The sequence below is a fragment of the Gastrolobium bilobum genome, unplaced genomic scaffold (genome assembly GCF_033153095.1).
Source record: "Gastrolobium bilobum isolate Gb01-03AN ecotype WA unplaced genomic scaffold, APGP_CSIRO_Gbil_v1 utg36412, whole genome shotgun sequence".
Classification (NCBI taxonomy): Eukaryota; Viridiplantae; Streptophyta; class Magnoliopsida; order Fabales; family Fabaceae; genus Gastrolobium; species Gastrolobium bilobum.
Window position 1 is genome coordinate 11,138 of NW_026895256.1, and position 14,277 is coordinate 25,414.

The 14,277-nt window shown below is 35.8% G+C and overlaps 1 protein-coding gene across 4 annotated transcripts; it reads left to right on the forward strand.

The window, feature by feature from the left end:
• The first annotated feature begins 1,655 nt into the window (after positions 1-1,655).
• On the forward strand, positions 1,656-9,361 carry LOC133302049 (PH, RCC1 and FYVE domains-containing protein 1-like). Of its 4 annotated transcripts, none has more exons than XM_061501781.1 (11): positions 1,656-1,929; positions 2,605-2,691; positions 2,820-2,909; positions 3,011-3,097; positions 3,182-3,290; positions 4,037-4,050; positions 4,520-6,580; positions 6,673-6,810; positions 7,990-8,164; positions 8,243-8,456; positions 9,144-9,361. In XM_061501781.1, the coding sequence occupies exons 1-11, from the start codon at positions 1,882-1,884 to the stop codon at positions 9,310-9,312; spliced, it is 3,192 nt and encodes a 1,063-aa protein (XP_061357765.1). In that variant the 5' UTR covers positions 1,656-1,881; the 3' UTR covers positions 9,313-9,361. The 4 variants fall into 4 exon arrangements, with proteins under 4 accessions (XP_061357765.1, XP_061357769.1, XP_061357758.1 ...); XM_061501785.1 differs by having other exon boundaries at positions 6,688-6,810; XM_061501788.1 differs by lacking the exon at positions 4,037-4,050 and adding an exon at positions 3,570-3,577 and having other exon boundaries at positions 1,879-1,929; positions 4,526-6,580; positions 7,990-8,456.
• The last annotated feature ends 4,916 nt before the right edge of the window (positions 9,362-14,277 follow it).

Consider the following 14,277-nt stretch of genomic DNA (forward strand, 5'->3'; position numbering starts at 1 on the left):
AAAATTAGTTTGAGAGTTTTAGTTTTCCTTTTATTTTTTCACTGTTTTATGTTGTTTTTAATACAAAAATCACACATTTTTGTGCCAAAAAAAACCGCAACCCATAGCTTGAAAAATCACTATTTAAACTTCCAGAATTTATCAAAAATAGCTCAAAAATAGCTTATTTTTGAGATAGATTATATTAAAATCTTGTTGGTTTGTTTTTTTAGGTTGTTTTGTGATGAAAATTACTCAAAAATATGCTCTCTTTTTTTAGTTTTGACGAAGCTCCCATGGCAGAACCCAATTTCGAGCAGTCAACCTGCCAAAGGAAGAAGAAAACACTGCAACAGAAGAATCTCAAGACATCCTAAGGGTTGGGGTGAGATTGTGAGAGAGACATCCTATTTATATTTTTCAGTAAAAAGTCTTACGAAATCCACACCAATAGAAAATCTATTAAAATCGTCGGATTTTTGAATACCACGAGATTGTGATTCCATTGTTTAAAATCCTGATTGAATACCAACGGATTTGGACGGATTTTAAAATAATCCTTTAAAATCTTAATCGAATACCACGTGACTTTTTTCAGTCCATTAAAATCCTAATCGAATACGAACGGATTTTTTTTGTCCAAAAAACAATCCATTACAATCCTTTAAAATCCCAATCCAATACACCCCCTAAGTATGACCGGTCATACTTAGTTATAACAATAAAGCTGCTCTTTTTTTCTCTTTCCTCAGACACTGTCGGCTGACGTGGCGGAGAGAGAAAATGCAATTTAAATGTATGACCGGTCATACTTAGTTGAAATGGGGTAGCTGTAGACAACCTTATCTAAAATGACTGCAGAAATGTTTTTCCCATATATATATATATATATATATATATATATAGGGGAGGGTTCTTTTGAATCCAGAGTAAGACTTTTAAATCTTATTCCTCATCTTAACCGTTGATGGACGGAAATCAACAGTTGTCATTTGTAATGTAATTAATAATTAATTAATTAATGGGGAAAAAGTTTGCGATGTTACTTTAGATAACTTTATCTAATGTTCATCGAAACGACGTCGTTTTGGAGTTGAAAAATTAAAAAATTAGAGTGATAAAGACTATTATAACCCTGAAATAAATTAAAATTACAAAAATACCATGATTTCCGTCTCAAAACGACGTCGTTTTGATGAATTATCTAAAGTAACATCAGAAAAATCAAACCCTTAATTAATATGACTTACTGAACTATAACCATTGGATAAACGGAAATCAAGGGCTGAGATGAGGAGTAAGACTTATAAATCTTAGTCTGGAGTCAAATCATCTCTCTCCCCGTATATATATATATATATATATATATATATATATATATATATATATATAATAAGTTAGTGACATGATACGTGTTTTTAAGGGAGATCTATGAAGACGTGTGGCAAAAGACGTTTTGTTAGTTGGTTGAGATGGAAACAATGTAATGTAAGTACCCTCCGCCTCTGAACTCGTTTTGTATTCTTTCTCAAAAACTGACCACTTACTTCCCACTCATTTCGCCTCCACTCTCTCTCCCTTCTCTCTCTTCCATAGTTCCTTTGGCCAAAATCCAATTTTTCCCAGAAAACTAAGACACTTGATGCTAATTTCACAACCCCTTTTGACCAATTTTGATGCAAAGGGCTAGTGACAGTTCTTCTCTGAGCTTTCAAGCTTTGGAATTCATTGCCCACTTTTTGTTTTTCTTTTTTCTCTGCATTTTCAATTTTCCTTCAGGATTGTTGGACATTTTGATGAGAGGCCGAAGTAGAAACCTTATCCATCTATGGAGATTTTGATGCAGTTGATGTCGCTTGAGCTTTGTCTTTGGCGGTTTCCTTACAATTTTTTTCAGATGGAATGGCAGATCCTGCTAGTAATGGGAGTCTTGAGCGTGATATTGAGCAAGTTAGTTTCCTCTTCATTTCCCTTAACTTGTTCTCTGAAATGTTTCTGTGAATAATGATCATGTAAATTAAGACATGGTTTATTTAGTTCATTCATTTTTGTGTTTGTTTAGAAAAACCAAAATTTTAGGGCCATTGTATTGGTACATTACTCGCATTCAAAATGTTATCATATACATTGGAATTTAATTATAGCTATTGGTGGTTTCCCTTATATAGAATTGTGTTTTCCTTTTTCTAAAAGCTGTTGGGCTAAAGATAAGGTCTTCCCAATTGCAATTTGTTTGATAAGGAGGAGAAAGGTGGGAAAGAAATGGAAAGAGAAAAATATCTTGTTTTGAGCCATTACAAATCATATTCATGAGGAGGAGAAAAACTCTTAGTTGAATAGTTGCATAATTGAGAGTGTAGAAAGAAGAAGAAAGTAATAAGATATGAAACTTGGATCATATTAAGATGACATAATCAATAGCTAGCTGATGTTCTAAGAGGGATAGTATTGTGCCTTTCTTGATGGTTTTATTGGTGAATAATCAAAATCATTTTATTGGGAAAAATGGCAAGAAAAACATTGTCATTATTGAAAAACATGATCTGTTGATATTATATTTAAGGATTATGCTGCTTAGGTGCTTCACCAACTAGGATTTATTGTCTGTTTCAACTCATTTTGAAGGCACTCATTGCTTTAAAGAAAGGAACTCAGTTAATAAAGTACAGCCGGAAAGCAAAGCCAAAAGTTTGCCCATTCAGACTCTCCCTGGTGAGATTTTACTGATGAATTCAATTTATGTTCCAGCATTAGACATGCACTATTTCAATCTCTAGAGTAGGCATGTGTATGATGAATTTGATATATCTAAATAATTTCATATTTAGTGGCATTAACAGGATGAAACAACACTGATTTGGATTTCTCGTAAAAAGGAAAGGAATCTGAAATTATCTTCAGTTTCACGTATTATCCCTGGACAAAGAACTGTAAGTTAAAATACTTGGTCTTTGGATTCTAGCTGATATTTATGGCCATGTTAATAATATCTTAAATATATCCCTTGTTTTTTATGACCATTTCTTTGCAGGCCGTCTTTAGAAGATATTTGCAACCTGAAAAGGATTATCTTTCATTTTCACTTCTTTATAATAACGGGGAGCGTACACTTGATCTGGTTAGAAAACACTTTGACAGTAAACTTAAATTTCTTAATTTGGTGAAAAATTTGAATATATTGATTCTTTTTTTTGATTTATAGATATGCAAGGACAAAGCTGAGGCAGAGGTATGGTTTGCAGGCCTTAAGACATTAATTTCAACTGGAAAGCTTAATAATAGGCGTACTAGAAGTGAATTACCTGATGTGAGTTTTAATTGGAATCCATTCAATGATCATTTTGTCCTCAATTACTCACTGTTTACGTAATGTCATGTATTCTCTGCTTGTTCTTTCAAAATTTTCATGGATTAATTTTCAAAAGTTTTGCAATCAAAGACTAGCTTACTAGAGTCTTAAGCTATGGGAAAAGTTTAATGTTGGCTTTGATTTCACTACTTTCTGCCACTTCCAGTAATAAATGTACTAACTTAAATGTTGGTTTTATTTTCTTTCCATTTCTTTTTTTACTTGTCACATTTAAATGTAGGCTTTCATGTATATGATTTCATTGAACTCTGCAAATAATGTGAAATGTGTAGTATAGTCTATTTTACTTTTCATTTAAATGTGTTGGAAGTCTCTATCAAATATATTACAATCCAAACACTGAACCAACAACAGAGAACAGGAATTTTCTATATTTTCATGGAGTTTCAAGAAACATTACTGTTGAGATATATAGTGGCGTGGGGACTCCCACCCTTTGAGCTAGCTTTTAGGGTGGTGTATCCCAAGGTTCTTTACATGATATCAGAGTCTCACCGCCCCCCACTTTCTCTTGTGGAATTTCTTAGCACAGGTAGGCTGGGCCTGTTGCATTGTCCACTCTTCAAGCCCAATGGGTTTTTATGTGAGGGGGGGCGTGTTGAGATATATAATGGCCTTGGGCACTCCCACCCTTTGAGCTAGCTTTTGGGGTGGTGTATCCCAAGGTTCTTTACAATTACAATCCAGATGATAGTGAAACAGTGACACAATTACAGCGGAAAGGAAAATTAACAAGTGACTGGGCAATGAAAAACAAAGCAGAAAAGGAAAATGATAGTGTGAGACAATTGGAGAGGCCTCACTCTCGGAGATTCCACTCCCAAGACTATTTTTCAGATGGCCCTCACTCTTCTCCTTCCTTACTATTTAACCACGTCAACCTCACTTCCCACGCCATTCTATTAGAACCAATTGCAAGCGGTCATAACTGCCTTGCTGAGTCAGCCATATTGCTTTCTCTAAATTGTCATTAGGGTGGAATCGTATCACAGTTCTTTGAGATTATGCACCTTCACAAGTCAATCTAATGAAATGCAAGTCTTCTAAGAGGTTGCTGTTTATGTGAATCCTGGGAAAGTGAACCACATATATTTGTTGTGTCATGTAGTGATCATTCATTAAAAGTCTATATTTTGTGAGCATGTTAATCAGGTACTTCTCAAATTTCAGTTTCAGGATGGTGCTGATTTTATTCCAAATGGTCGTCCTTTTGGTGCAGCACTAGAGTTTACTTCAAGCATTGCTCGTGGTAGGTTCTCTACTGATTCAGCTTCTCGTGAGTCAGCAAACCCACATGTTGGGTTAGAGCGTGCAAATATGCAGCCAAGGACAAGTGTTGGAGATGGTTTTCGTGTTAGTGTGTCGAGTACACCTAGCTGTTCAAGTGGAGGATCAGGAACAGATGATATAGAGTCACTAGGTGATGTTTATATATGGGGTGAGGTTTTTGCAGACAGTGGTTCAACTGATGGATTTGGCACTCAGGTCAGTTCCACAACAGACGTGTTGATTCCTAAGCCCTTAGAGTCAAGTATTGTTCTTGATGTTCAACAGATTGCATCTGGTGTGCGCCACATCGCACTAGTTACTAGGCAAGGAGAGGTTTTTACTTGGGGAGAAGAATCTGGGGGAAGACTTGGTCATGGAATTGATAAAGATGTTGGTCACCCCCAAATAGTTGAGTTTCTAGCAGTTACTAATGTGGATTTTGTTGCATGTGGAGAGAATCATACATGTGCTGTATCTACATCAGATGATCTTTTCTCATGGGGTGATGGCACATATAATGTTGGACTTCTTGGCCATGGCACTGAAGTTAGCCATTGGATACCAAGGAGGATTAGTGGCCCTCTGGAAGGACTTCAAGTTATATCTGTTGCATGTGGCACATGGCATTCAGCATTGGCAACTTCTAATGGAAAACTTTTTACCTTTGGTGATGGAACATTTGGTGTCTTGGGTCATGGAAATAGAGAGAGTGTATCATATCCAAAGGAGGTACAATTATTAAGTGGATTGAAGACTATTAAGGTTGCATGTGGAGTATGGCATACTGCAGCTATTGTAGAGGTTATGTTTCAGTCCGGTTCACATGTTTCATCCAGGAAGCTATTCACTTGGGGAGATGGTGACAAATATCGTTTAGGACATGGAAACAAGGAAACATACCTTCAACCCACCTGTGTCTCTGCACTCATTGAATATAACTTCCACCAGATAGCATGTGGACACACTATGACTGTGGCCCTTACTACTTCTGGTCATCTCTTCACTATGGGAGGCACTGAAAATGGTCAACTAGGAAATCCTTCCTCTGATGGAAAAATACCTGGCCTAGTACAAGACAAGTTGGTTGGTGAATTTGTTGAGGAAATATCATGTGGAGCTCATCATGTTGCAGTCTTGACATCAAGAAGTGAACTATATACTTGGGGGAAAGGTGCCAATGGAAGATTAGGACAAGGAGACATAGAGGATAGAAAATTTCCAACAGTGGTGGAAGCCTTGAAAGATAGGCATGTAAAAAATATCTCTTGTGGCTCAAACTTTACATCTTGCATATGCATCCATAAATGGGTATCTGGAGTTGACCAATCTGCTTGCACAGGTTGTAGACAACCATTTGGTTTTACTAGAAAAAGGCATAACTGTTATAATTGTGGATTAGTGCATTGCCATGCTTGTAGTTCAAAAAAGGCATTGAAAGCAGCATTGGCTCCAACACCAGGAAAACCTCATCGTGTGTGTGATTCTTGTTATGCTAAGCTTAAAGCTGTTGAGGCAGGTATTACTCCTAATTTGAATAGAAAAGTTACTACCCCACCTCGTGGTTCCTTAGATGGCAGAGAAAGATTTGGCCTGGGAGAAATAAGGTCTTCAAGGATTCTCTTGCCTCCTACCATAGAACCAATAAAATACCTTGAAATAAGGGCTAATAAGCCTGGAAACTTTTATTCTTCCGGGTTCGCACCTTCTCAAGTTCCAACACATTTACAATTGAAAGATATTGCATTTTCAAGTTCAGCAAGTTCCATTCAATATGCTTTGAAGCCTGCCATACCTCCAAGTCCCCCACCAACTCCACCTCTGAACTCAAGACCAGCATCTCCATATGTAAGAAGGCCGAGCCCACCGCGTTCTGGCACTCCTGGATTTTCTAGAAGTCTTATTGATAGTTTGAGGAAGACAAATGAGATTTTGAATCAAGAAGTCTCAAAATTGCAGAACCAAGTAAAGTTTCCACCATTTTGCTTTTGTATATTATTCTCTGAGAAACCTCATATGTCACCATTAATTAGTTTGTGAATATTCTTTTTATATAGTTTCGAAGTTTGAAGCAGAAAAGTGACATGGAAATTAAGAAGCTTCAGAAAAATGTTCAGGAAGCTACCTCGTTGGCTGGAGAGGAATCCTCCAAGCATAGAGCAGTTAAAGAATTTATTGAGTCCACAGTAGATCAGGTATCTTCTTTATATATATGTTCAAGCAGAGGTATAAATGGGTCTGCGGGCCTAATAGATACCTATTACTCGTCTTATTACATATAATTAAATCTCATGCTTCAAAAAAAGCCTAATTACTTTCTTTTACATGACGTGCCTATTAGGGTTGGCAAAACGGGTCAACCCGACCCAACTCGTGTTTGACCCGAAAAAAACGAGCTGGGTTAGGGTTGACTCGAAAAATAAACGAGTCAGAAAACTCAACCCAACCCGACTCGAGTCGGATTAGGGTTGGCTCAAAAAAATAGAAAATAAAATAAAATTTCATTGATGCTATAACTTCTAAATTTTTTTTTCCTAAATTATTAATTCATTCAATACAAAGACATTATACAGATAAACCATAGAAAATTTTGCATTTGAACTTCGACTTATTGGCAGTTGGCACCACATTCACACTGTCACACATACTATAAAAAAGGTCATTAATGCACGGTTTTGGACTTATTGGTAGCTGCAGGGTATTTTCGTTTGGGTCTACCATAACTCACAAGCCAACCCGTTTGACTCGTGGGTTGGCTCAGTTTTTTTCGAGCTGAAACGAGTCAGGCTGACTCGAGTTACTAACTCATTTTTCCTAACCCAACCCGGCTCATTTTAGCCGGGTTACGAGCCAACCCGCTCATTTTTGCCAGGCCTAGTGCCTATAAACCTACAGCCTATATCATATTATTTATTTTAAATAAAATAAATAAATTATTATTTTAATAATTTTGAATAAAAAAGAAATATTATTTTAATTATTTTTTTAATTATTGAATGACTAATAGGCTTAAACAGATTAACAGACCTTGGTCAAGGCTTTTGTTTATTAATATAGGTCATACAGACTTATAATTTGGACCTACACAATGCTAACAGATCAGAGCAGACATAAAATATTTTACACAAGCTTAACTTATTTAAGTCAAAGTCTAAACCAGCCTCGTTCTATTTACACCCATAATTCCAAGGCTATATCTGAACTTGTTTAAATTTGATTTCATTGCTCCAATTATTGAACAACGATAAATTAATAAAGGGAAACTGGAATAAAATATCATGCAAGTGGAGACATGTTAAGAAATCTTTGGCAATAAATCAAAAAATTTATAGTATATAATGCTAACTAGGTAACTTGTCTTTGGTTTTATCCAGTTGAAGGAAATGACTGAGAAGTTACCACCAGAAGATTTGGAAAGTGAAAATTTGAGAACCATGCTAACTCGAGCTGAAGATTTTCTAAAAGAAAATTCAGAATCTGAAACATCTTCTGTACCATCAAACTTGGAGTCCGAGCAACAAAATGAACCGAATACACCAGCCTCAAATAGTGACTCTTCCAAACTGCAAGAACACAGAATAGAAGAAGATAATGAAGCTGAAGGAGATAACCAATCTCAAGACGGAGGAAATGTCCTTCAAGAAAGTAATAGTTCATCTTTATCCAGTACCGAAGCAACAGTGCCTCCACAAAGCTCTGAAAATCACCCAAAATCACTGGACTCTTCAAGATCAGGGAGAGAAGGAGAAACACAAGTCATTGAACAATTTGAACCTGGTGTTTATGTTACTCTAATAGTAAAGCATGGTGGTATCAAAGTTTTCAAACGAGTTAGATTCAGGTATTACATTTACTTGTTGGTCCAACAAATTCTACATTTTCAATTTCTATGTTAGTATGCTTTGTGATTATGATTGAAATAGTTACTATAATACTACTCAGCTTCATTAAATTGGTAGTATTTTCATTTTTTTCATCTCTATGTGAGGATATGTATATCTAATTATGCAGGTATATATGTGACTAAAATTATAATTACATTTGTACCCAAAAAATAAAATAATAATTACATTGTTTGAATTCCTAGGTCTTAGATTTGCATGAAGATCATTAATAATATGATTTCCATTAGCAAATAAAGAAGTTGCAGAAATTTGAATTGACAAATTCTTTAATTTTAATATCACAAAGTAGGGTCATTCATGTAAGTTACATTCTCAATTTTGGTCGTTGATCCTATTTATATCTAAGAACTCTGATTTATTAGATATTTGAGCTATTAGAAGCAACACAATCGATAACTAAGATTTGGCGTAAAACTTCTTATTCTTGTACCCGTGTAAGAATAGTCTGCCCCAACAAAATAATATTTTTGGAATTCTCATGTGATATTAGTTTGTGTCTATGGGTTCTTATTTGATTATCAGAAAGGTTTTCCATGTCGCTCAAGGTATTGCTTTTTTGGTTCATTCTAGAATATTGATATCTCTATATCTCTCTCAATTTTTTTTATAAATTTTTTATGCAGTAAGCGAAGGTTCCATGAGCATCAGGCAGAAGAATGGTGGAACAAAAACAAAGAAAGGGTGCTTAGGAAATATAGTCTGCCTGCTACTACAAGTCAAGAAGGTACTGAGTCATCTAGCACCCCACCACCTGCTGAGCAAAATATTGAGGCAGCACCTTCCGAAACTTGAATCCTAGTTTACATAGAAATCACCTTAGTTTGTTAAAGTGATAAGACAATAGAAGCATCATTGATCTCCCAAGTGTAGCATAAGCTGTATCTAGGCACATTAATTTTTAGAATTTTGCAGCATTCTACAACATAGCATGGATGTGATCATGTATTCATTGAGGATAGAAATAGTAGTTCGAACTACACATATGACTTAGATATAGGAACATTAATGTGTGCTTTTCTTTATCAATCAGAGAGTCTCATAGATTATGAATTTTACATTAATGATGACAAATTACTTATTTTATCAATATTTTCATAACCTATAGTAAACACCCAAGATATTTGAAATAAGTTTCAAAAAAAGTCATATGAAATTTAAATATAGAAAATATATGTCCTAGTAAAATAACCTGAATAAAAGGGAATGGCCCTATTTCTAACACCTTCAAATTTGCCAATAAGCCAAGTGACTTATATAATTCATCAATCCCACCTCCAATAAAGGAAACCAGCATATCATGGCTTGTATAAAGAAATGCACCCATCACAAGAGTGAGAACCATTAAATTGCACTAGTTATTCAAAAGATTATGAATAACTTGCACTAACTAATAAAGTATCTAATCACCGGCTCCTTCTTATTTTAGGGGTTCATTATAGTAGATTCCATTTTGTGGTTGCATAGTACCCAAATAAACCCATTTATTTGTTCTAGGCAAGAGCCTATCATAGTAAATACCCCAACCAAACCATTTCTGAATAAAATCTCATGAGTTGAAGGGATAAGGTATATTTAAACCTAGTTTCTGCATGTAACATCCCTGTCTCAAGTCGGTTCAATTAATATACATATGATACAAATAGAAACAACGAAAGATTTAACTTACAAAAATACAAATTAACTTCTTCTTTTTCTTTAATCCTTTATCACATGATATATCACATTGCATACTTCTACTAGTTTAATTCTTATTGGACGGAGACAAAAATTGACAGAGTACCGTTTGTAAATCAGACAAATGGGGATTTGCAAATCCCACACTCAAGGTTTTCCTAATAAACAATTTATACAATATGTGATCTCAGCACAACCATATACCATATAAGACCATGTACACATTCATGGGCGCATGCATAACTTGGCTCTGTGCCACTATGTCTAACAACATGCAATTCCAACATGTAAGCATATAACTGAATACTGCATCATAATATAACATGCCTGAATACCCAGATGTACATGTATTAAAGCGGAAAATATGTACAAAACATATACAAGCCATATACAAAGTAACAGATCAGACATCATGATCCACCAAAATAAATGAAATACTAATGCAAATCACAATCCTCCAAAATAATGGTAGCAGACTGCTACCAAAAAATTCAGTTCGCGATACACTCTAACCACGGGTCGTATCCCTGCCCCGTGAAGGCTCAGCGGCAACCTGTGCACCTGAAATGATGTCCCCAAAAAGGGGTGAGATAACAAATCTCAGTAAGCTCTAGGTTTATAGAGAATTCTCCATACCCTTGGGCCCACTCCTGCATGAAAGTCAGATACAGTGTATACAAAACATCATATAACAGATATCATAACTAAACAAAGCATATATACATATCTTGTCAGAGACGTACACAGTCATTCCCAAGGGAGGATCCCAAGCGAAAATCAAGGTACGTGTTCCCAAGGGAGGACCCCAAGCGGAACCAGAACATATCAGAGGTGTACACCGTCAGTCCTGAGGGAAGACCCCAAGCAGACATCAGTATACAATACAATCAATGGCCAGAGATTAATACAAAAATCACATCAGAACCAATCATATCATATTATCAAATAGCTCTATATGAATGTGTAACACCCCGTGTATACCCGAAATATTAACATTACATCGTATTAAGCGGTGCTTAATTAAAAAATGCGGAATATTCTTTTTCTTTTCAATTATGACGTCATTATCAATTACCATCTTGATTACTTAATCAATTTCTTAAAAACTAATGCCTGTATGTAAATTGCAAGACAACTAACTGAAATACCTCAATATATAAATATAAGTGAGTATCTAAGTCACGGATCTACATCTAGTAGTCCGGACAACATCCTGATACATTATTACAACTCCAACTAAAACAAGACATAAACAAGACTATGTGTCATGGACAATCCCCATGCTCACCAAATCAACAGCGTCTCAACATGATAATCCAAATCATAAACTGAAGCTAAAAGCATATAAGCAGCATGCATAACCAGCATCCAACAAGTCAGCATATAATATCATCAATATCTAACTCAGCTCCGGCCTCCTGCCGCCTGAGGTCTCAACATTATCTGAACCTGAAATAAGCATTCCCCAAACGTGGGGTGAGATCTCTAAACCAGAAATCTCAGTAAGACAAGGGGTCCTCAAGGATCTTCCACCCCAAGCTCACTTACATGTGCAATATAAGTTCTAAAAGCATTTTATCAATATAAGTTCTCAAAACTATGCAGTGCAACAGATATCTATGGCATGTGTGTTAACACTATTCTACTGGCCAGAGAAATGTAGGAATACGTCTATACCTACATGTAATACAAGGAACACCGCTTGCATCGCACCCACAGCCTCACCATATTGTATGTTCTACATACTCAGGCTTACCGTATAGGTGGAACACCTCCATGCATATCAACAAGGCACTAATATATAACAGCTCAACAGCATTTCCAAAACATCAAAAGCATGTAACACAACATGCATATAACCATATCCCCATGGGACATGGTGGAACCACAACATGGCTAAACCGAGGACATGAAAGCTTACCTTGCAAGCTCACTATCCAATGCCAAGAGTCCTCACAGCTCAAGTCCAACACACAGCAGATCACAATCTGATTTAGGACCAGCAAGTGTATCAACATACATAACTCAAAAGCATTAACATAAAGACTACGTTCTCCTTTAACGATTTACGTCTTAAGGCTTCCAACAAAGCCACAAGCTCTTAATCACATGATTCTGACTTAGTTCATTATTTACAGAAGTTCAACTTCATCAATCTAGGGTCCACAAACCCCCAATAGCCTACTGTACACACATCACAGCTACAGTTCTTCGAAATCCCAGAATATTCGGATATTCCTCGGGTACATATTCGGATATGCAATATCCGGATATCTCACTGACCATATCCAGATATACAATATCCGGATATCCAGATTCCCATATCCGGATATTTCTCGGGCAGATATCCGGATATTTCACGACAGAATGCAGAAACTGCATTTCGTGAAGATATCCTTCCAAGGTTGGGTTTTTACCGATTTTAAACACTTAAACATGCATTTCTAGGTGTGTTTGACATTACCCAACATTAAGTTATCATCTTTTAGCCTTTACATACATCAAGCTTCCATTTTTAAGCATAAAAACTCAAGTTCAAAGGTGGTGATCATACCATAAGCCAAAACAGAGGATGGAGGTGCTCTATGGAGCACACAACAACTCCCAAGTCTGCCTCAACACTGTGCACGAAAATGCACACCAAGAAGGGTCCTTTCTTCACAAAGGTTGACACTTTGGAGCCCCAAGTCAAGAACAAGACCTTCACCACCCAAACCACAAACTCAGAACCTCAACACCTCACTCACAAAGGCTGGAACTTAGGGAAAGCCCTCACACTCCCTCACCAAGCAAGCTCTCACAAGCCCAAAGTATTTGGAGAAGAAACCAAGGAGAAAGGAGGCTCCTTGGCTCACAACAATGGAGAAAAGAGTGGCAAAAGGTGGCTGGAGCTGTTCAGCAAAAATAGAGGCACGTAGGAAATCTGATCTAGGGTTTTGTGCCCAATGATTAGAGTATATATAGCCACATAAGCATAAAACACGCAGTATTAGCTTTAATTGCTACGCTTAGCATTTTAATCCCAAACTTTGGATTCTTAACCTACTCAATTTTACAAGAATTATCATATTTTTATAATATTTTTCTGAGCACCTTTCCGGTACGCGCTTTTCTTAGCCACTATCAGTTTCTGGCATCAGTACTCATTATTTGGACTTGAAACTCGTTTTACAAGTCCTTCATAACATTCTAGTAATTAACATGCACTTACTTTAGTTTTTCGGGATACTTTTTCGATACGCATTTATACCGACTAGCAGAACTGGTATCTGCACTTTTCTTCCGAAAAGCGACTATCAGCATTCTTAACCACTTATCATAAAATTATTAGAGCCTCATAATAATTATCAGGGTCAATTATGGAATCATTTTCTAATTTTGCATAATTAATTAATTAAAATTCCTTAATTAACGGTGTGAGTTCTTAATCTATACCAAGCATCAATACAATCCAATCATAGTCACTAACCATGGTGGAGCACTCAAGCATGAAAAAACTCCTTAAACATAGAGCTTACATTTTGAAGCTTTATCTATTTGCTCGCTTGTAACACAAGTTACCTATTTAGCTCCAAAGAAAATCCAAAGATGCTCAGTCCCTAGGCACACCTAGAGAAACAATCCAAAATGAAACCCAATAAAATGCTCTTTTTCGTTACGTACAATCAAAAGCAATCCCTAAACTTGATGTATATGGTATCATAATATATTCCTTGTTTTCAGTCCAACACCAATAATCCAGTTTAAAATTTCTTTTATGTATTTTTGGTTTCTACACATACAATAGTAACAAATTTTTCTCTCCCTTAAAATATATTAGTTTCATATACAGGAATAATATTTCTTATAGAAGATAAATTTTATCTCTTATATACAGATAAAATAGATGAAATTCATTTTTTTTCTCTTCTCCTTATATAGTCGCACATATTTTTATGTATATATAAAAGATAAAATTATTTCCTACAATATAAAAAATATTAATCCCTTCATATATAATGCATAATCTATATGAATTAGTTTGCTAGTCATATGACAGTAATCCTTTGCACCTAATCTCTCCTTTGCACCTAATCTCTGTCT

Coding starts and splice junctions, on each gene's coding strand:
- LOC133302049 (XM_061501788.1), top strand. CDS start 1,882: ATGGCAGATCCTGCTAGTAATGGGAGTCTTGAGCGTGATATTGAGCAA. Junction 6,581..6,672: donor TCTCAAAATTGCAGAACCAA/GTAAAGTTTCCA, acceptor CTTTTTATATAG/TTTCGAAGTTTGAAGCAGAA. Junction 6,811..7,989: donor TTGAGTCCACAGTAGATCAG/GTATCTTCTTTA, acceptor GGTTTTATCCAG/TTGAAGGAAATGACTGAGAA.